Genomic DNA, 23,576 nt, shown 5'->3' with positions numbered 1-23,576 from the left:
ACAAATTAAATGCACAAGATAGGGGAGAGCGGAATTAAATGTGCGGTATTAGTGGGGAACCGACAAAAATAAAAATCTTGAAATTAGTGGAGAACGACAGAGAAAAGTAATGACCCGCTCCGGCGCCAGGAAAACTGATTGCTCAAGCGGTTAATTGCCAGATAGAGAATTCGCAAACGGACACATTTGGCGTGTGAAATGGGTCAAGCGAATGAATGCTCTAACTTATATCCATTGTTTAGCTGGAGAAAGATATGAATTGATCTTCTCACTTGTCATGAATAGATCCCATTTTAGCCTTAAAGTGGAATGGCAGTAATCACAAGATCAAATGAAATCTTCGAAACATTCTCTCTGATAGGAAAAAAATCTAGCAGTAATGGCAAAGAGGAGTTCATTGTTCACTAAACCCAACAAGAGAGGAGAGGGTTGCTTGTTACCGTGGGGAAAACATTTTGGAGAGAGGCAACCCGCGCCTATTTAAGGGCACGCTCCGGCCACCCGCACTCCCACCTCATCAGTTGCGCAGAAGTTCCCTTCCCACTGGATGCTCTCTCACTTCCTCTCTCCCCGCTCCGCTCTCAAGCTCCCGACCGCCCCCGAGCAGCCTCCCGTCGCAGCGCAGTCGGGCATCCATGGCAGGGTAAGCCACGTTCTGGTTCCGCCTCTTGGGTCTGACTTTTCTTTCCGCTCAAGGTTTCTCTTGTTTTTTTGTGCTCGATCTTTCTCGGTTCATTATCTGCTCCGAAATCGAGAGGGGATTGGGGATTTTGGGGAGGGTTTAGGATTGATAGCGTCGCGATCGATCATCGTGTGGTGGATTCAGGTGTGTACATGCGTGGTTTTGGTGGGGAACGGGTGATGCCTCCGGAGCGCGTGGCAGAGCAGAGGTCGGTCTGATGGAGCAAATGCGCGCGAGATCGTCCGGGAGGTGCCCGGCGTAACGCCGGCGACGTGATTCCGAACGGGGTCCTCTCATCGCTACATCGGTTGTGCGGGTTTTTATCTTTGCGACTCCTGTGTTGGTGGAACCTTCCCAGAGAAGTTCTAAAAAAAAATTAGACGAAAGCAGAGAAGGTTTGCCTCCGCGCGGCCGCCGTGTATCCGGCCCCGTTCTATCCCTCGTTGCAGCGGCAGTGCATCCGTGCCCCCGGTTTCGCGGTCTACGGAGGTGGTGGTGGAAGAACCTTCCTCTCGAAGGAAGAGAAGGGTACTGTTCCTCGTTGCAGTTCCGTTCTGAACTTCTGATTGGTCGCTCGCAGCTGTCCGACCCTGCTTGTTTCTCTCGACTATCGCAGTGGTCAGACTGAGAAAGCGGAGTAGAAATCACCAATTTTTGCTGTTGGACCATCGATTTGATGCCTTCTATTCTGCTACTATGTGATGGTGCAGGTTCGGCGTTCGTTCAGTATTGTTGGATCGATCCCATCCCATCTCGTGGTGCGCTTTGATTGCGGCTTGTCCATCCTTGTAAGTTCGTTTTGAGGTGCTCATGACTCACGAGGCAGAGAAGGATCTGTGCAGCTTGATTGGATCGTCGATTGCTGCTACTACGAGATGGCGCAGATCCCTCATTCACTACTGATGGATCACAAAAAAACGTTTTCCAATCTTGAACATGCTCCTGTCGAACGCTTATTCAGAAGTTCTTCTGCTTAGTGATTAGTACCCTCCAAGTTTCGGTTTGCTTGTAGTGGCACACAAATGGCAACTGCTGGTTTAAGAGGAGCGATACCTGGCCACACAATTGGAAATTTTCAGATCATTGGCTGCGTAGATCAATGGGCATGGTCTAGAACTCTAGATTGGTCTCCTTTTTTTTCTGAAACAGGGGATGAACAGACCTCCTCGTCAATACTATGTCTATGTTTGATTTGCGCTTCCAAAAATAGCAATGCAAGGCTAAAGAACTGCAAACCGAAATTGATGGCACTACTGTAGTTTTGGCTGCTGATCAATGTTGATCTATCAAAACAATGTACACTTGTGTCTATCAGAGTCGTAATTAATTATCTTCATTACTACTACTCTTCTTCTTTGAGTTAATGTACATGGCAGTTAGCATATGTTCTTTCCGAAAAAAGTTACTAGCATATGTTCTCAGTAACATTGATTATTCTTGATAATCTATCACCATACCAATAATTCAGTTAGATATATGTGAATCTAGCTTAGTTGCTCCATTTTGCGTCTAAATATGATCCCCTGTTTACACTGAGAGAGCATTTTGTTGGATTATGTGGCATCTGTGTTATGAATCATTAGTTGCATTTATTATCTGTTTGTCTGTTTGTCTCAACATATGCTTCCTAAGATAGACTGATCTCACAGATTCTCCTGCAGGTCATTGATTATTAATGGCAAGATAATTGCTGCGATGATTAGAAACTCAAGTACAGAAATCAAGGAATTGATCACAGCAGCATGGAAGGAGTGCCCAAATTGCGAATATCACATGCATAATGACGATGTAAGTGTTGTTAAAGATATATAATATGATAGCTAGATTTAAATACTCATGCTCACTTGTGTAGTAACTTTCCCCATTACAATCTCGTGCACAAGGTCCAACAGCGATAAAAAAATGCACTAGCTCCAAACAAAGTTTCAGATGCAACACTAGTGCTCCATGCATTAGTTGTGTGAATACTTTGTTTGTGCACAAATTGTTTTTAATAGACAATTTGTTGTTATATTCCATATGCATGGTAATGCCATGTAGGAAGGAAGCAACAATTTCATTGTATTTATTTTTTCGCACTTGATATGCTTGTTGAACCATTATGTTCCGAAACACATAGATGCTAAATTTGTACCTTAATCTTGATGAGCAGACAAGTGGAGAAACCATTTCTAAGACTACGCAGATACACATCATTGCAGAACCACATTTCTGTTGTTTACATTGAATGCGAAATGTCGTGCATTCATATACATAGGGTGTACAACATCATGATTTCTACTTACATTTCATACCTTGCATTTCAGGTTTCATCTCAGTGGCCAGGACTCCCTGTTGGTGTTAAGTTTGATCCAACTGATCTGGAACTGATTGGACACTTGGAAGGAAAGGTTGGGAGGGTAGCATCCCATGTACTAATAGATAACTTTATTCCAACAATAAAGGAGGAGGAAGGAATCTGCTATACACATCCCAAAAATCTCCCTGGTACAGAATTCTTATTTTGCACTTGTTATCAGGACATTCTGAATTACCTAGTTAGCTAATACTCCCTCCGTCGCACTCCGTCGCACAATATAAGACAGCTTGCCAAAACGTCTTGTGTTGTGGGATGGAAGGGGTTTTTACTTTGCTGAGTAAAGTCTTAGTTAGTTTATTTCCTATGCCCCTGTAGGTATCAAGATGGATGGGAGCAGCAGCCATTTCTTCCACAAAATATCAAATGCTTATGAAGTTGGCAAGCGCAAGCGTCGCAAGATCAGCAATACTAATGACACTGATTGTGATGAGAATATCACATGGCACCAGACTGGAAAATCTTCACGCATCTTGGATAATGGCGTCATAAAAGGCTGGAAGAAAATACTGGTTCTTCACAAATGCTACAACGAAAAGAAAGTTAAAACTAACTGGACGATGCATCAGTGTCACCTTGGGGCAGAGGTAGGTGAAAAGCACGGGGAGCTTGTTGTGTCGAGAGTCTTTTGGCAGGTTAAAAACAACACTAGGAAGTCGAAGATGCATGCTGCTGATGCCGAATCCGGTTCATCTGCCGTGGAAATCAATCCTACAACCCCAAATATGTACCCTCCACAGCCTCGCGGCCTAAGCGGTAGTCCATTGGAAACGGAACAGAATCAGGTAATCATCAATTCATCATCTTTGCCTTTTGTGTTACTGCGCTGCCATCAACCGCAAGATCATTTTACTTACTGCATTTGCTGTAACTGTGTAGGATGAGGAAGAGCCCGACTCATCCGCTGTTCAGGGCTATGCGGCACTGCCTCCGCTGCGCAACACCGACATCCATGAGAATCCGACGCCTCTCGACTTCCCCGACTTGGATCCTACTTTCTTGGCAACGCTTCATGAGGTTTTCGATCTCACCGTGAGTTACCGTGTGCCGCGTTGCTGCTTGTGAGTGTTTGTCACGACAAATCTTCTCATCGTGCTTTTATTTCTTGTGATAGTTCGCAGGATAGTCTCAACTTGCCGTACATAAATGAAGCATAGCGCAGAGAGAAGGAGAACCGGTCGGAAGAGGGTTCTGAAGTAGCTGCTCAACGCAGAGAAACTGCATTTACTCCTGATGTATGAGTGATCCATCTCCCGAGGAAAATTTTGTATATGATGTTTCGGTCTGCAAATCAGCTTGCTTCGCCTATGTTTCCAGTATACTAGTTTAGTAGATGAGTCAGACATTCTCGAGCAACATCTCAGACTCGGAAGTCTCTGTTGTTAAGTTGTTGATGTGTTGTACTAGTAATGTCTAAGCCATGTAATGGATCACCGGGTGCTTTGAAATGATTTCCCCCGGCCCCTTTGAGATTGTATTCTAGTTTGTTTAAGTGCAAATTCAGCTGCACTCCTTGTTGGTCCATCATAAATATAGGATATGGGATCTTCGCCGACGTGTTCCCTGCTTTATGTTCTCTGGTTAGTGACGGACGCCAGGGTAAGTGATAGGTTATAGTTTCTTATTTCAAAGAACTTTGAATTCGCCACAACATTTGACAGTCTGAAGTAAGTGCGACGACAGTTCCCAAAGACAACTTCACTGTGAAATCGTGGATAAGATGTTGTTGCGTAACCATAAATTCAGAACATAGTTAACTTAAACCCTCCTAGAAAGCCTACAGATCAAGTAGCATGGAGCAGGTAATTTCAACTAGATACAGTTGCCTACAAAAAGAATTTGGCGGTGATGCACACTATATATTTTGCCCAGAAAGATAATCACAAACCATTTGCCGTTTGAGTACTGTGTTGTCAAAGCTATGTTGAGTTTTTCTCCTGTTTTTGCCAGTAGTTTGGCAGATTACTTTGTTTGGAACTTTGGATGCAGTGCAGAGACTTCGCACGGTCCGAATTTCATACCAGTTTGGTCTGGTCTTCAGGTCTTCTTCTGAATGTCCAATGCATTCTGAACCTCCATACTCCACACAAAAAACCTCGCGAAACCCCTCGTGACTAAGCAGCGACCTCGGTCTCCATGGCGCCGCCCACCTCCCCCGCCGCCGTCGCCGCGGCCGCCCGCGCGGCTCCCACGCCCGCCGCGGCTCTCGCGCTCTTCAGATCGGCGCTGTCCGCCGACCTGACGCTCTCCCCGCTCGCCGTGCTCCCGCACCTGACCGCCGCCACCCCCTCGCTGCCCCACCTGCTCCTCTCGGCCTCCATCACCGGGCGCCCATACACCACCTCGCTCAGCCTCTACTCGCGGCTCAAGTCCCTCTCCTTCCCCATCCCCACCGCCACTCTCCACCCTCTCCTCTCCTCCCTGCCCCCCAAATCCGCCTTCGCGCTCTTCGCCGACATCTTCCGCCTCCGCCTCCCGCTCTCCACCACCACCTTCAACATCATGCTGCGCCACCTCTGCTCCGATGCCAAGCCCGTCCGCGCGCTCCAGCTCCTCCGGCAGATGCCCCACGCCAACGCCGTCACCTACAACACCGTCATCGCCGGGTTCTGCGCCCGCGGCCGCGTCCAGGCGGGGCTGGAGGTCATGCGGGAGATGCGGGAGCGCGGTGGTCTCGCCCCTGACAAGTACACGTACGCCACGGTGATCTCCGGCTGGTGCAAGGTCGGCAAGGTCGAGGAGGCAGCCAAGGTGTTCGACGAAATGCTGACCGGGGAAGAAGTCAAGCCAACTGCCGTCATGTACAACACATTGATAGGCGCGTACTGTGACAAAGGGAATCTGGAGGTCGCGCTGCAGTACCGGGAAGATATGGTAGCTAGGGGAGTTTCCATGACAGTCTCGACATACAATCAGTTTGTGCATGCGTTGTTCATGGAAGGGCGTGCTGCAGAGGCATATGAATTGGTTGAGGAGATGCGTGGAAAGGGGCTTTCACCCGATGTGTTCACGTACAACATATTGATCAACGGGTACTGCAAAGAGGGCAAGGAGAAGAAAGCACTGAAGATGTTTGAAGATATGGCCCAGAAAGGGATCCATGCAACAGTGGTGACCTACACTTCATTGATATATGCCTTGTCCAAGAAGGGGATGGTTAAGGAGACAGATATGCTATTTGATGAGGCTGTGAGAAGAGGCATCAGGCCTGACCTTGTCATGTACAATGCCCTGATCAATAGCCACTGCACTGGTGGAGATATGGTTCGGGCATTTGAGATCATGGGGCAAATGGAGAAGAAGAGGATCGCACCGGATGATGTGACATACAATACTCTTATGAGGGGGTTGTGCCTGCTGGGGCGTCTTGATGAAGCACGGGAGCTCATTGAGAAGATGACAAAGCGGGGTATCAAGCCTGACCTTGTCAGTTACAACACGCTGATCAGCGGCTACAGCATGAAGGGTGACATCAAGGATGCTGTGAAGGTTCGGGATGAGATGATAAATAAGGGGTTCAACCCAACGCTTTTGACATATAATGCAATGATACGAGGGCTCTGCAAGAATGGCCAGGGAGACGATGCTGAGGAGCTGGTGAAAGAAATGGTGGGCAATGGCATCACCCCTGATGACAGCACATATATTTCACTGATTGAGGGACTTACCACTGAGGACGAGAGGCTGGCTGCAGGAGAGGCTGTAAAAGCATGAGCATTTTAGGAAGCAGAAGCATGAGTCTTTTTAGGAAGCAGAGATGCATGTTTTGTGCAGACAAGACCAATCCTGAAATGTGCATACCTGTTGCTTTTTCAGCTGGCACCGGCGTGCAATACTTGCAGGTTCGAAATGATCATTTTGAAGATGACTGGCGTGGGCTGTTGGCAATGTGGATCAGCTAACTCCTTTGTCAAGTTATAGCTTTGCTAACTGTTGAATGTTTTCTCAACTATAAACACACAGTTGATGGTGACATGGTATTTTACAAAGATGAGAAGTAGCGTGGTTGAGGTTTTGTTTAAAGATTATACGAAATAGTTATGATGAAGGGAGATTGGATCTTGTAGCCTGGTTAGATGGGGACTCAAGTTTCTTTTTATTTGGAGGTTATGCTACTCTTGTGCTTGATAGAAATAGGGATGTTACCTGCAAGGATAAGTGAATTCTGTAATATAGTACTATGACATGGTACCGAAATGCTAGTCAAGGTCTACACATAAATGAGTTTCAGAACTTATTGCTATTGAAATGATGCCCAGGTTATTATTCATACATGAGTATTGTATGTCAACAACTCCATCTGGATCACTCTTTTCATGTGTAAGTGGTCCAAACTGAGATCATTATGCTCTGATGCAGCTAGTCTTCTTTTGTTTGGCCTTTCAATTGTCACTAACGGTGAAGGTCTGACCAAGTGACAGCAGAATCACAACAATGTCTGCACTTCATGTGATGCATCCTATCTTCTCTATAAACATCATCTGCACTAGATATACATTTGTCGTGCTGCCTCTATGATTTCTTCGCCCTACGTTGTTTTAAAATGAAATGCAGTGGACATTTTTCCGAAACAAAAAGGTGTCTATCATTTTTTTCTTCACAAGTACCAGTTGTATAACTCAAATCCAATCAATAATGAGAAGAGAAGTAACACCAATACCGAGGCCCTACTTTTGTTTAGACTCGCCTCATGCTGTGCGCGCCCTTAGACCAAACTGAATTTGTGGGCTAACTGTATATATAGTTTGTAATTCATTTCATTTCTTGTCATTATTTACTTGTCTCCATCAAAAGTACGTATAATATGTACTAGGAGTATTTCTTTTCTTGTAATTATCATTTTACCTTGTCTTTTCTCGTGATTATCAATTTACCTTGTCTTTTACGTATGGATGCATGCCATTGCTCTGGTGTGGCATGGTTTCATCGATCCTGCAGATACAACATGTCATTGGTACAATCGTTGGCGTTGTTGCGACAGAGACATTGCACTCCGGCGCTCGGCTACATATTGCCTTCAATTTGTTGCGAAACATATCAGTACATCTCAGATGGCAGACGTTCCAATGGACACCAAGACGAAGCCAGATGAAGCGGTTCCAGACTTGGAGCAGCAACCGCTGCTGCCGCCGCCAACGCCACCACCGGCAGACCCCAAGCTAACCGTCCGCTCACCTGAGCGCGAGCTGGCACGCCCCGCTGTTGCTTCTCCCGGCACGTCCCCCGCCACGGTCCGGACCCTGGCGCTGGTCACGGCGACGGTGGGGCTGGCCTTTGCCGTCGACATGGCCGCGCAAGGGGAGCGCCCCACCCTCGCGGCCTTCGCGGCGTTGTTTATATTATTCTGCGCGTTCTTGTCGCTCTTCGCGTGGCGCCAGGGCCGAGGGAAGCAAGAGCCGCCGGCGCCGCCGCGGCGCGCGTGGCCTGCGACGGCGGCTGCGCGGGTGATGTTCTGGTCGTTCGCCATGTCCCTCGTCGTTAGCATGACGTGCTGGGCTGCCGACAGGCCCGGGGTGCCTAGAGCCGCCGGGTCTGCCCTGTCCGCGCTGGGGGTCGTGGTCTGCTGGCTGTGCGTCGAGGAGATTGCGCCGTTTTTCGGGCGCGTCACGGTGCAGATAGCCTGGGGGTGCCGTGTTCGGGAAAAGAGAAGTGGGCAAGGAAGCTCAGAGCCGCAGAAACTTACTCAAGCTAACTGATGTTATTGATGTCGAATGAGGACCCTCGCCACGTTTCTTTAACAGACGGAAAATAAAGGGACTGCCCGATTGATGCCACAGTTTGGACTGACAAATGTTTGATCATGACCAGATAGCCATTGGATCTCTCTAGTTCACCAGACTCGCCCTCTCTGCCCCGCCTCATTTCCTTCGAGAAGCGAGCCACGCAAGTTTCTTGGTCGATTGAATCCATGCACAAGCTCGAGATTTAAATCACAAAATGTGGCATGTTACAAAAAAATAAATCCTTACAACCAACAAAAGCACAGCTTGCCCTGCATCTCCAGCTAGGCTAAATGAAATGCAACACAGGAAAAAGTTTGAAATGCCACCCAAGAGAGACAAAAGGCAAAAAAAAGTTGGATCAACTAGCACAACATGGATCGTCCAAAAACAAAAACAAAAAAACTAGCACAACATGGATTAATCAAGATGTACATTAAGCAGGAACCATGTATATGCAAGTGTGTTGCAATGTCGTGTTCTGCTGAAGTACATAAACGCAAGTGCACGCCTAGTTAGCATTGGACATATATTCAGATACATCAAAAAAGCGCAAATAATTAGCACGGCTTATAACCGAATAACATGAAAGCTGAAGTTTGAGATATGTACAAATTCAAGTGTGCCAATAAGTTTCGCTTCCATGACCTGTATCACCTAACTAAGTAGCATTGGAACTAGAATTCAGTTACATCAGTCTATCCTAGACACAAAGTACAAAACAAAGAAGAACAGCATATTTAAGTGGCAGCACGTAGGAAATGGTGGCTGTCAGGCTCAATACTCGTTCTTGCTAATTTGATCCATATGATGGGTTAGCACACAACTGATCTTTTGCATCCTCAACCTGAAATATTCAATGTGGTACCGATGCGTGTTAAGATAAAACACCTTTAAAGCTCTCTTGAGAGCCCGTATGTATCGATTGATAAAGAGGCTGGGATTTCTCCGTTTCAAAAAAAAAAAAAACTCCTCTAGAAAGACCTTAAGATAAAACAACTTGAAGTCTAGAATAAAGAATATTCCAAGCTCAGAAGATGACCGACCGCAGATTTTGATTACTTTTGGGAAAGACATCAAGGTAAGTAAAAATGCCAGTAATAGGAAATACAATATGTAACGGAAAACAATTAGGAAAGGAAACAACTGTAAAGTAAATTCAGTCCACGTATACCAGGAGACTGAAATGCTGAACAATATATGTTGTTGTACTATAACAATGGAACATGGGTGCACGTGCACCCGTTTATTTAAAAATTGAAAAAATGCTGGTTAAAAGATTTGAAATATTTTTTTTGCATATATGTATTGATCGATACTCACTCTTGTAAGTTTTCATGAAAATATATGATTGTATGTGGCCTGCACGAAAATGACAAAATATCAAAATGACACTATAATGATTGGATTTGTACTATTCAAAGAAATACAAATTTTCATTCTTTTTGTGTAGGCCACATATGGCCGTATTTTTCCTTGAAAAATTGCACAAATAAGAATCAACTCAATATATACATGTGTGCATTATTTCAATTTTTCTGTACGTTGAAATAACATTTTTTTTTTGATAAACAGGTGCGTCTACACCCATGTCCACCGAATCCGTGTCACATGTAGCCTGCCTAAGTATCCGGGTAGCTCGTGAGTATGCAGAAGTAAATCAAAAAATAGGATAAACAGATCACTAAGGCATAACATTTCATCGACATCGTGTAATAAATTTATCTTCATCAATGGAAAAACTAATAAAGAGGGATACATAATGAGTAATCAAAAAATAAGATAAATCATGAACTAAGGCATAGCATTTCATCAACATCGTGTAATAAATTATGTACATCCATGCAAAAACTGACTGAAGGGATAGACAATATGCACAGAAAGTGAATATCCAATGCACATTCCAATTTGTGTATGGTCCTATGGGATGCGAAACTTGGAACAATGTTATCACAAAAAGAAATGGTTTTATCACCATAGGATAAAGTAAACATTGTTCGTCAGTAACAACCAACAGGTGTCAAAGCAAAATAGTACAGTTTCAACAAATGGAAGGTAAACATGATTAAATATACAACCCAGGGTTTAACCGTTCTAGTTCTTCCATGCAGCAGTTACATTATCTGCATCTTGGCAGTAGCTAGGTTCTTCTTTTGTTTTTTGGACCAAAAAAGGATTTTTTTTTTGTTACTCACTAAGTTCAAACTATATGTTCCATTTTCTCAAGGAGGGAGCTCCCTGAATGGGTCGACCCTATCCTGCCCTATATTGTTTTTACCATGTTATGAGTTAAATATAGGGAAGCCTTAACATGGATTAATATTTAATCCTCACTAACAAAAGAATTAGGATTACACCTTCATGATCATCAGTCACCGCCCCGGGTCCACCTTGAAATGTTCCATAGCTGGTTCTTCAGTGCATCACTTCTGAACAACTGGTTGAAATTCTGCCATAAGTGCCTAACACAAAATATATGTTCAGATTCTGGAAATTCTTGCCTAACTGCATTTAGAAGACCCTACAACAGGAATGGAAGCATTAGTCAGGACATGAGTAAAATTATTGTTCAGAGATGATACCTTTTGTTTATCAGACATGATTTTCCAGGGATGGGTGTTGTCAATGCCAAGATCTACCTTCAAGGTCTGCAAGAACTAAGTCCAGTTATCAGTGTCTTCAACCTCCACAACAACAATAGCTATGGGAAAGATGAAGTCGTTAGGATCTATGCCAACTGCACACAACAACTGCCCTCTATATCTTGTCTTCACATGACAGCCATCAATAAATATCACTGTTCAAAAAATCGTTCGATTCAACGATTAAACGCCCGATTAATCCCTATTCAGTGGTCACCGATTAGCCAATAAACTCATTTATCACCCGATTAACCCATTTATCGTCCGATTAATCGGCCGATTTGCCTATTAATCGCTAATCGTCAGCCGACCGAGTTAACCCCGATAAGCGATTTCCTCAACATTGATAAATATTATTGGTTTGCATTCCAGAAAGCCTCTTTTGCAAGATTCTAAACTCATGTAACACCTTCTAAATCTGGAGCATTCATCAAGAGCAAGAAAGAAAGAGCTTCCAGGGTTGTTTCTTCTAATCTCATTTGCAAAATCCCAAAGCATTTTGTATTGTTCTTCTTCATCTCCATATATTTTCTCATGGCAATCCTCCTTGCTCTTTGTAACTTGTTAGTACCAGGCGTCATGTTCCATTCCTTCTGTACCACCCTGCCAAAAAAAATTCAAACTCATTTCTTGGTTAGCCTTGAAACTTGGCAATAATTTATCTGCTAGAAAATTAGCAGTAAATTCTCTGATGTTCCATTTCTTGGAAAAGGTATGTTTATATGTGTATCTTTTCATCATCCACTGCTTAACCCTGCTGTCATAGCTAGCCCACATGTACCAGGGACAAGACTTGTTGCCTTTGCAAACAACTTTGAGTCTCTTGAGGTCATTTATTGGAAGCTTTATATCTCTCCTATTCTGATAAGCATATTCCTTGATTGCTCTTCTAAGCAAGGCAACATCTTCAAACTTAAGCCAAACTCTAAATACATGAGCAGTAAGATCTTGAGGTCTAAATGTCTTGAACCTCAACTCATGACAATACTCATCTGACTCAGGAGCCCATAGATCATCATCTTCTGAATCACCATCACATTCGATCTTTGGAGCTTTTCCCTTCATCCTCTTAACCTTATCCTCATCATCATCAACAACAATTCAGCATACAAATCGTCATCATCATCTTCTTCAATATATAGCATAATTTAAATCATCTATGCCAAACTCTGAATCATCATCTCCTTCTTCAGTACACTCTGCATCATCTTGTTCTTGCTCACTATTAGCAGATAGGTTGCTCCTGCTTCTAGTCCTCACACCATCCTCATCAGGCACAACCTAAAGTGGAACAGGGGCACCTTCCACTTCCCTAGGTGCATCATCAATAACGAAATGCTTCACAAGACTGGTAACTGGGGCAAGTTTAGCAACAGGGAACTCTACGATATCGTCCCAGTCAACTGCCCCGATTGATTCATCATGGTCAAGGAAAATACTTATATAGTGTTGACCACAACCAACAAAATTTGCCATTGCAGTAGTGTCCATTTCGCCAGTCAACTGTCTTAGACAATTCCTTGCAATCGTCAGAAGTGGGATCAAATAGAACACTAACATCCATCCCTGCATTTCGTAACCCAGGTCCTCAATCAAAGCTTCTAGCGCTCCAGTGACCATGTCACACTGTCCACATGATCAAACCACACAGAAGCACCATCGACGTAGCTCATGTTGTTTGCATGCCCAAGAAAGTAACCTCCGTGATTCACTTCGAGAGAGAAATATGGGTTACCACGACTTGCCAAAACAACACGGGCAAACCAAACATCAAAATCAACTGTTTTATCTGAACTACCAGCTACAGTAAACCCCTTTCAAACGCCCGGCGAACCCTAATCAAAACGAAACTACGCCAGAAATTCATCTCCAATTGGTACATGATAACGGCCAAACCCAAGCAATAACGAAAAATCCAAGAAATTTGACAACTTCTTGAGCCAATGTTGGGGTACTTACAGTATTCAGGCGGACGCGCGCCATCCGTTCGCCGCTGCAGAGCCATCATCGGCTTCTCGAACCGCCCCTCCGCGATGCCGCCAACGACCCCCGTCGCCGCCGCCAACTCCCACCTCGGCAATGGATACACGGAGAGCTCCACCTCGGAATGATCACGTGAGAAGAGCGAAAGATACTGCTTGCCTTTTCTGGCTTGACGATCAGCGGAGGGGCTCCGACAGGTTTGAGGTGTGTTCGAGGGGGCTCTTTGCAAATAAACGACGACCGCAATGCTTCAATTCTCAAACATGTGGGCTCCAGAACAATCCAGGTCGGCGCCGTATGCTGAACCAATCGATGTACGCCGCACAGTGACTCGGATGGGACGTGGGCCTTGTTCAGTGAATGTACGTCGCGTATTCCAAAGGTGAGTGACTGTATTGATTTGGGTAGCCAAGTTTAAGTACTATATCATTGCCATGGTAAATGAATCGTAGCCATATTGATAAAATTCACTAAACACACCTGATAATTACAAGCAACCCCTTGGTCATATCATTATTAACATCTTGATAATCACATCTTGATCGCCATGGTTACTAGAAAAACAAAAAATAACTACTTACTTGCGGTATAGCACGTGCATCGATTTCAAAATTAGTTCTAAAGATACAGAAAATATAAACTACGTGAAAAAGCAAAGAACTACACAAATTTTTATAGAAAATAATAGTTTATTTGAGTTGAAAGTAATGGTTCATTTTTGGTAAGGATGCGGGATCTATGATGCACCAAAGAATTAAATGCGCAAGATAGAGGAGAGCGGAACTAAATGCGCAACATTAGGGGGGAACCGACAAAAATAAAAATCTCGAAATTAGTGGAGAACGATAGAGAAAAGTAATGACCCGCTCCCGCACCAGGAAAACTGATTGGTCAAGCGGTTCGCAAACGGACATATTTGGCGTGTGAAATGGGTCAGGCGAATGAATGCTCTAACTTATACTCAGTGTTTAGCGGGAGAAAGATATGAATTGATCTTCTCACTTGTAATGAATAGATCCCATTTTAGCCTTAAAGTAGAATGACAGTAATCACAAGATCAAATGAAATCTTCGAAACATTTTCTCTGATAGGAAAAAAATCTAGCAGCAAGTGTTGACACTGATTTTGGCTTACAATTATAGAATAATCCAATAATTGTAAGTATGATAAAATAGATAAATGTGTCCTTATAAAATCCGAGTTCTAATAATCTAAAAGCAATTATAGTCTACATGGCATTTCGTGTGCATGCATTGTCGCTGGCAATGGCGCTCTAATATTGACCAAAATCATCACCGTCACCGGTAATACTAAATTTCCAAAGTATTTGACCGCCAGATAAATGTTGGCTTCGTCCCGACAACCCTATAAAATACAGTCATCTTGTATTAAAATAAGCAGCAAAATATGTACGAATATACCATAAGAAAAATAGAAATCAATAATGTCTTATATTGAGGTGATCAAATTGCTATCAAGCCAAGTCAATTAGCAAAATGGCTACGTGCGTGCATATGGCTATAGGCTGAAGGCTTGCACACTAGATTGGAGCCCACATCTTAATTAGCATACAAGTGGATCAGTGACCAAATCCGTACAATCGTTTAATTCACACCAGAGCTAATTAGCCCAAGCCTAAAACGAGACATGCATGACCGGCCTGCATGCATTAGCTAACCTTGAATAATCAGCCATACTCGGTGATTAAAATGGTTGGAGTTGGCCACACGGAAAAGAGTAAAATACACCTGCAGTCACTAAACTTGTCTCGCATTCTCATAACGATCACTGTAGTCAGAAAAGTGAAATTTACGGTCACTCAATACTCTTTCCTGGCTCACTACGGTCACCGCTTGCATTCGCGTACCTTTGGCGCTGATGTGGCATACGTTTGACTGGTTTTACTAGACCTTCTTGAGACCAAGGACCAACACGAGGGTTTTTCTGCACAAAGACCAAAATGTGGTGGCTCGGCTTTGGATTCCAGCACAGCTACACGATTCCCCTCTGTCTCTCCTCCACCAGCTCGTGCTGCTCGCATACACTCCTCGCCAGCTCCGGCAGTGAGTTGATGGCCCAAACCAGGCCTCCTCCATTACGGTCGCCGCCCTAGAAAGCCCTCTTCCAAGTCGCGAGGACCTCCTCCATCGAGTTGTCGCATCGGCATGACCGAGTCGCCGCGGCACGAGGATCCGCCACCGCGCTGGGAGCTGAGCCCACACCACGAGCTTGCAGCCTCCACGGAGTCGAGGCCGCACCAGGAACTGGCCTCAAATCGCGGATTTGCAGCCTCCGCTGAGTCCCTGATGCAGCTCGACCCAAATCGCGACCTTGCAGTCTCAACGGAGTCGCCGCTGCGGCTCGCCCCAAATCGCGAGCTTGCAGCCTACATGGAGTCTCCACCGCACGAGGAGCGCACCCCCAATCGTGATTTTGCGGCCTCTAGCAAGTCCGCTCCATGAGTTCCCGCCAACAGTAAATAGGCTTCAGGAACTCAGAGCTTCATGGGAGAAAGAGAAGGTACACACAGAGCGGATGCAGCGGCCACTCCAACAAGAAATGGTAAGAAAAAATGCATGCCAGTCCATTTATGATTCCTGTACTGCTACTATGCCGATGGTACTTGCAGTAACAAATTAAGGGGAAAATATGCACTGTAGTGTCAAGGATTAATATAACTAGTACAGATGATCAAATAGACAATGTTTATTGGCTTGTTCACTAGAATTGATTGTAGTATCCTGCAAGACTGGTGTGTGACGTTGTGGTCTTTTATATGGAACGTGTAAGAGCATAGTATTTCACTATTTCTTTCTTGGTATAATCAAATGAGCAGGGTTTCATAGCATGTCTTTGTGGTAATGCCGAGTGTTATGGTGTGAGTAAAGATGCTCAAGTGTTGGTGGCCTGTAGCCAATACATAGACAGAGACATAGAATTAAATCTTCATAGTTTAACTGAGACGTTAACCACTTAATGTTTAGCAAAAGCAAAAATGACATGTTCAGAGCTTAAACATAAGTCGAAATAGGAAACACACTGATATAGTTGAACTGACACAAAAACAAACTGAGATAGTTCAACTGACACTTCACGAACCAACATAGTTCCAACCTAGTTGAAGTGACATGAAACACAAACTAGATGAACCAATCACCTGAACTCATCGAACATTGAAACTTTGTTTGATTTTTTTGATGCCATCATTGCTTCCTTCATAGCCCTTTTCTCTTCAGCTGCTCTCTTCTTTGCTTCTGCTTGCTTACCTTTCTTCTCAATAGCTGCAACTCTCTTTGCTTCCTTCTGCCTTGCAGCCTCTTCTCTCTTTGCAGCTTGTTCTTCCTTTTTCTTCTCTGCAGCCAACATCTTCTTCTGGTGTGACTCCTCTGCTTTTAACTTTGCGATTTGGGCTTTTAGTGCTAACGCATCTTCTTCTTTCCTAATCCTCGCTTGCATTGCAGCTTCCTTCTTCTCAGCAGCTGCATTGTTCTTAGCTTGCTTCATAGCTTCTACCTCTCTTGCCAAATCTCCCTGCCTTGGTTGTTTTGAAGTGCAACCGACCTGACTAGCTTTTTCCCGAGCAGCTGCAATAAAAGATGATTCAGGCAGTGGCTCAAGTTGTGGCTCCGCACGAATAGGTCTCTGCAGAAATAAAAGGATTCAGTAAAATGATTTACTAAGTTCATGTTTGAGTACCATATGTAAGTTTAACTACCTGCAGGAGCATCTCATCAAGCATTGTTGTCCCAATGCTAACATGATCTTCATTGTTCAACCCAAATTGACATTCCATGTTGTGATCCTTTAATATACAGTGCATACATGTTAGTAGGTGAGCTTAAATGCAAGAATTTATGACACGAGGACATAACAATTACCTGAGTGATCACAGGCTCATCTTCATCAGATGAATCAGGAAGGAGCCTAACAACTTCTTTTTTCTTCTTGCTGACATATTGCTTTGGTGGCATGCCATTCTTTTTATCATTGCAACCACCTATGTTGTGTCCAGGCCCACCACAATAGCTGCAGTGCATGATAACACCATGGCGTGACATCTTTTTTCCTCCCATGTGATGTTCCAGTTCATGAGGTGCCTTCCTCCTATTCTTTGATGGCCTTCCAACCTTCTTGTCATATGCTGGTGGATCTACATTAATTCCATAAGTTTTCTGCCACTCCCTCCTATCTCTGCATGGCCTAATTATATTAGAGTATGCCCTTTTGAAAGAATCAATAGAATACCAAGGGCTGACCATATCCTCAGGTGTGATTTTTTCATGCCTAAAGCAAGCTATTGAATGGTGACATGGGATGCCACTAATATCCCACCTTCTGCAGGTACACGTTTGTGTCATCAGATCCACAATGTATGCTCTACCTTGGCTGTCCACTTTGAAAATCCCTTCCCCAGCTGGTGTGACATAGCAGATGCTTGCCAATTCAGCAAACTTCTCAACTTTCTTCTTTATTTTTGGACATATTGGCCCAGGCCATTTCACTGATTCCTTATTCTTGTTGTACACTCTAGTTTGAAGTTGTGACAAAATCCTATCTAACATTGATATCACAGGTAATTCTCTTGCTTCTAGAATGTACCTAGTTAATCAACACAGATACACATTCATATGACATAAATAAGAGAAAAGGTAATTTATAAACATGGATATGCATTTGCATGACAGTAAATACAACAAAACTAAGTGAAGTACTTACTTGTTGAACACTTCACTAATATTGTTGAGCAATATGTCACATTTGGGGAAGTCACTTTGAAATGCCCTCACCCATGTATTTGGTGGCAGCTCCTCCAACCAAGCATGTGCTTGTTCATTGATTGTTTTCATCTCCTCCATGTTTAATTCCCAGTCCACAACTGTGTTGCTTCTAGCACACTTCCAGAGCTGATTCTTCAATACATCTCCTCTAAATTGCTGCTGAAAGTTTTGCCACATATGCCTAACACAGAACCTATGTTCCGAGTTAGGAAAAAGTTCTCGAACCGCTTTTATTAGGCCCTGCAGTTAGCACATTGTTATCACACAGTTTCATTATGGTTACTAACTACGTAACAATTATGGATGAGATAATGACATGCAAGTACCTTTTGTTTATCAGACATTATGGTCCATGGATAAGTGTTGCTCCCAATTCCAAGATCTTGCTTAAGAGTATTAAGAAACCAAGTCCATGTTTCAGTATTTTCAACCTCAACAATAGCTACTGCAATAGGGTATATGCAATCATTCGGGTCCATTCCAACTGCTGTCAACAACTGCCCTCCATACTTGGTCTTGATATGGGTGCCATCTAGACATATTACTGGCCTACATCCCTTCAAGAAACCTCTTTTGCAAGCATCGACACACATATAGCATTTTTTGAACCTTGACATCTCATCTACTGAAAGCAAGAATGTACTTCCAGGATTGTTCCTTCTTAGCTCGTGTCCAAAGTCCCAAAGCAACTTGTATTGTGCAATCTCATCCCCGTACACAACTTTTAATGCTAACCTCCTTGCTCTCTGTAATTTGGACCTGCTAGGTCCCATATTCCAATCCTTCTGAACAATCCTGGAGAAGTTTTTCATGTTCATATCTTCATCAGCTCTAAATGCTTCCACATACTTTTCTGCTAAGAAAACAGAGGTAAATGCTCTGACTTTCCACTTCTTGCTACAGGTATGCTCGCCATGAAACCTCTTGATCTGAAAACACTTGGTTCTGGTGTCTGTTGATGCCCACAAATACCAAGGACAACCAGACTCACACTTAGCACAAAGCCTCTGCCTGTCATTGATTGGTAATTTGATGTCCACCCTGTTTTGACAGCTGTACTCTCTAATAGCTTTTCTGAGCAACTCAACGCTCCCAAACACCTGCCCTGACTGGAAAGTTGGCTTATGCATGTCTTCAGCTCTGAATGTCTTGAAATTATACCTTATGGACTCTTCATCCGAATCTGGTAGATCAAGATCGTCATCAGAATTGTTACCAATATGTACATTTTTGCCTTTGTAATCCTCTTCCTCATCAATGATATCTTCTTTCCGATCAAAATCTTCATCACTAACATCATTGTCACTATCTATGATCTCAGGTTCATAATCTGAATCTTCGGAGTTAACTGAAGTGTCGTCGTCTTTCTCATTGGCTTCCTCTATCGCTAACTCTCTTTTTGTCTTCTTCGCTTCAGGTTGTGTGTCGGGCGAAACCATATGAATTGGCTTGAAATCAACATTCACATGTCTTTTTTGTTTCGCCGGACTAATAACTGGCGGCACATCTGCTACAGGGAACTCAGCTATATCATCCCAAATGTCTCCTGTAATGCTGTCATCATGGTCAAGATAAATTCCTAGAAACTGATGGCCAGAGTTGACTGCTGCTATCATCTTGTCACTCTGAAAATCACCTCTAATCTCAAGTAAGCCCTTCGTGTTGACAGACCATCCTGGCAAACAGAAATAAATCTTGATCCTCCCTTCAGATTCATATCCTAGATTTTCAACCAGATTGTGCACTGAATCTGCTGACCAACTAGCCTTCTCACAATAATCATACCAAACAGAGCTCCCACCAACATATGCTCTTTTATCTCCATTACCAAGGAAGTAACCGCCATGGTTCAACTGAACACTGAAGATTTCGCTATCTAAACCTACAAGAAAAAAGTATGATACAAATCAGTACTATAATCCTAAATAGACACATCACGTTGTGCATTCAGTTCAAAATCTTGAAACAAAAACCCAAGAGAAACCCTACCAAAAAGTCCGAACTTTCAGACTCCCAAATCGAAATTCAAACAGAGATGCAACACATTCACTTCATCATTGTCATACAATATCCCCAAAGATTCAACAAACGAACTAAATCGGTCCGCAATTCGCAGATGAAAACAGAGGTAAAGGTTGGAGTTCTAACCGTATGTAGGCGGAGGGTCACCGTCCGGCCGACGAACAGGCCACATCGCTCGTCGTCGAGAGAGATGTGCAGGCTTTTTCCGGAAACAAGATCGCCTGTCGATGATCACGGCTGCAGCAGGCACACCGGTGACTCCGCCTTGATTTCCTCTTGAACGATCCGATTCGTGAGGAGAGGGTGGGACGTAACTGGTAACTGCGTTAATACCGTCACGTTCTGGTCCTTTTGCAGAGAAACCCACGAGTTGGTGCTGTGTCTCACGAAAGTCTAGTCAAGCCAGGCAAATGTATACCACATCAGCGTCAAACGTAGACTAATGCGCGCGGTGACCGTACTGACCCAGGGAAGAGTATTGAGTGACCGTATTTTTCACTTTTCTAACTACAGTGACCGTTCTGAGAATCTGAGACAAGTTCAATGACTGTAGATGTATTTTACTCCACGGAAAACTTGCCCGGTCAGATATCTTCAGCATACCCACGATGGCACGACGCCCACGCATCAGCCGATTACTCCCACGATATGCAGAACGTGCGCGATATGCACGTCTCTGAAAACTTCCCTCGTCAGCTGCCTATAAAAGGACCAGCAAATAACGTTCCCGGGCGGCGCACGCCCCTCTCCCGTCCATCGCTAGAGCCCACAGCGCGCTCCATCGCAGTCCATCTACACATTGCGAATCACCATTTACTAATCGCACCGACGGAGAGACTGCCGCTCTAGCTCCAACCACCGCTGCTAATCACCATTCGCTAATCATCTTTTCGCCATACACATCGCGAGATCCCACCGCATCAGTCCATCGCTGCTGCCCAAGAAACCAACCAGGCTCGCCCTGCTGTGCTATACTCGCACATACGCGCTGCTGGCCGCTCGCTGTACGCGTTGCCGGCGATCGTCGCCGACGCTGCCAAAGGAACACGCCGGCGCTCCAACATCTCCACGCAAAGGTAATAAAAAAGGAAGGTTCATACTCTCCTCTGCTCCCACGGTGCTCCCATGGTGATTGTTGCTCCATACAACACATATATTTTCTAGGTTCAAATCCCTACATAATCCAAAGTTCATATCTTGTTTGGTCGCATGATGATCTTTGATCTCATGTGATACACTTCAAGAATAGAACCAAAGTTCATATCTTGTTTGGTCTCATGATGATCTTTGATCTCATGGGATCCACTTCAAGAATAGAACCAAAGTTCATATCTTGTTTGGTCTCATGATGATCTTTGATCTCATGGGATCCACTTCAAGAATAGAACCAAGTTCACATCTTGTTTGGTCCCATGATGATCTTTGGTCTCATGTGATACAATTCAAGAATAGAACTAAAATAGATATTGATTGGATTGCACATATTGCTCTAACTTGCTCAAATTAATATATCCCTTGTTTTGGTCTCATGGTAAAATCCCATGAAGATACAAATCGGGATAATCAACCAAAGCCTACTTTGGTCTCATAGTGATCATTGGTCCTATGATGATACAAATTAGGTGCACATGATAAAATTATGCTTGCTCCGGTCACATGGTGATTTTGAGCCCATGATTGTTATAGAAATAGAAGTAAAACTCATATTGTTTTGGTCTCATAAAGTTCCATATGCTGGTAGAAATTAAGACATATTTGCTAGTCCCCTAAATGGATAAATTATTGTAGCATTATGTATTAGCCGTGTAGACATAGAAATGAGATCAAATAAAATATTGTCGCATGCCATCTGTCTAGCTAAACGTCAACATATAGTCTAAGCAAGTTGTGTAGTATTAAATCTGAGAACCAAACTTCATGTGCATGGTCAGATATTTTTAATACACATACTAGCATCATGTATAGTGGGTTATGCATCCGAAACCTAAAATCACTAGTCCCATTTAGTCACTTGTTTATGTAGAACATAATCAGGACCATAGAAACTAGTGTTAAAAAAATATATATGTGTAGTCAGATCCATAAAGAAGTGACTCACGTTGCATGTATAGGTATCATCAACCTCCATGCATATACTGAAATCAAATTACTCGCATGGGCATTAAATTGCTACTTGATGGCAGTCATAATACAATAGAAGTACTGATTTAAAATTATGTTATGGTGTTTGAGTCCTAAAGCTGTAAAATATACTTTAGGACTCTGAACTTAAATCATCCAAGCCTATTACGTGGTGCCTGCTGTGTAGTTAAGGAAATTATACTGCACTAATCTATATGCAGGCTGGTTCAATGCTTGCAGCCTCATGCCAAAAAGCATGACTGTTATACAGTCTTAATCCTAGATAAAATAAATATCTAGAAAACTAAGCAAGCTAGGCAGCTGGAAATAATCATCACCCCTGCCTGGCAACATACATGCAAACAGGAGATAGATACTAGTCCACACTACGTGCATATGACGAAGTAGAGTGCATATAGTGAAATTGATTTGGCTGATGCTAATCCATGTTGCATTTAGCCCATCCATATTTAATCCACCAAAATAAACCGCATACTCTAGGATGTATATGTCCTGTAAATTATATGGTGATCACAACTTATGTTGTTTGCACTAGGCATGTAATATATGTGCATATGCATGTATTCATCACCAAATCTTAAATGATTCTTATTTGGTTGCACGGTGGACATATATTATATGTCATACTAGTGTTAATACAAATGAGAGAAAATATATATGTACAACCATATACTGTACTTGGTTATGCTACACATGGGCATACTGCCACATGACACTAGTATTAATACAAGTACGTGAAACTTCATAAATATATTCATATTACTAGCCTCATATAGTGTTCACAAATGATATGATAATGACTATAGAAAACTAGCAGATATTGAAATATAATCAAACTCCATGCATAGGTTGCATATATAAGTGTCATAAATCACACCAGCAACTTCAGGCGAAGCTACGTACAGTAAAAATAGCTTCCCTTAATTTCACTTAGCTAGTTAAATTGATGATTTAGCTAAGTAATAAAAGTCAAATAAATTCTATGAAAAACATCTTGCTCCATATAGCATCCAGGGGTTCCTAAATTCTGAACCTCTCTACCATATGAACAATCTTTAAATTACCTGCATTAATCATAGTTTAATGCAGGTGTATATGTCACTAGTAAGCATACACATGCGTTGCTTTACTCCTATACCCCAGTGGTATGCAAATAACTCAAAATGAATCTGCTCCTAAGAGCAATCAGTACTACCAATTTTGGTACTGAAAGAAATATAAAAGGCTGACCATATGTACTTAGCAATGCAT

General features: G+C 43.3%; 3 protein-coding genes across 3 annotated transcripts; 2 read left to right on the top strand and 1 right to left on the bottom strand.

Moving 5' to 3' along the window:
• The first annotated feature begins 532 nt into the window (after positions 1-532).
• Positions 533-4,489, top strand: LOC127335262 (SUPPRESSOR OF GAMMA RESPONSE 1). The gene is made up of 6 exons (XM_051361879.2): positions 533-643; positions 2,344-2,470; positions 2,989-3,169; positions 3,357-3,823; positions 3,918-4,070; positions 4,153-4,489. Exons 1-6 carry the CDS (start codon positions 636-638, stop codon positions 4,162-4,164), a joined length of 948 nt encoding a protein of 315 aa, XP_051217839.1. The 5' UTR covers positions 533-635; the 3' UTR covers positions 4,165-4,489.
• A 635-nt stretch (positions 4,490-5,124) lies between these two features.
• On the top strand, positions 5,125-7,310 carry LOC127335260 (uncharacterized). The gene has a single exon (XM_051361876.1). The coding sequence runs from the start codon at positions 5,175-5,177 to the stop codon at positions 6,750-6,752; it is 1,578 nt and encodes a 525-aa protein (XP_051217836.1). The 5' UTR covers positions 5,125-5,174; the 3' UTR covers positions 6,753-7,310.
• A 9,011-nt stretch (positions 7,311-16,321) lies between these two features.
• LOC127335259 (uncharacterized) lies at positions 16,322-20,442 on the bottom strand. Its single transcript, XM_051361875.2, has 6 exons — positions 20,310-20,442; positions 18,488-20,043; positions 18,100-18,401; positions 17,262-17,982; positions 17,099-17,185; positions 16,322-17,025 (listed from the first exon to the last, which is right to left on the bottom strand). The coding sequence occupies exons 1-6, from the start codon at positions 20,353-20,355 to the stop codon at positions 16,537-16,539; spliced, it is 3,201 nt and encodes a 1,066-aa protein (XP_051217835.1). The 5' UTR covers positions 20,356-20,442; the 3' UTR covers positions 16,322-16,536.
• Between the last annotated feature and the right edge of the window lie 3,134 nt (positions 20,443-23,576).

This window comes from Lolium perenne, chromosome 2, assembly GCF_019359855.2.
Source record: "Lolium perenne isolate Kyuss_39 chromosome 2, Kyuss_2.0, whole genome shotgun sequence".
NCBI classification, from domain to species: domain Eukaryota; kingdom Viridiplantae; phylum Streptophyta; class Magnoliopsida; order Poales; family Poaceae; genus Lolium; species Lolium perenne.
This window is presented reverse-complemented; position numbering and strand designations above follow the sequence as displayed.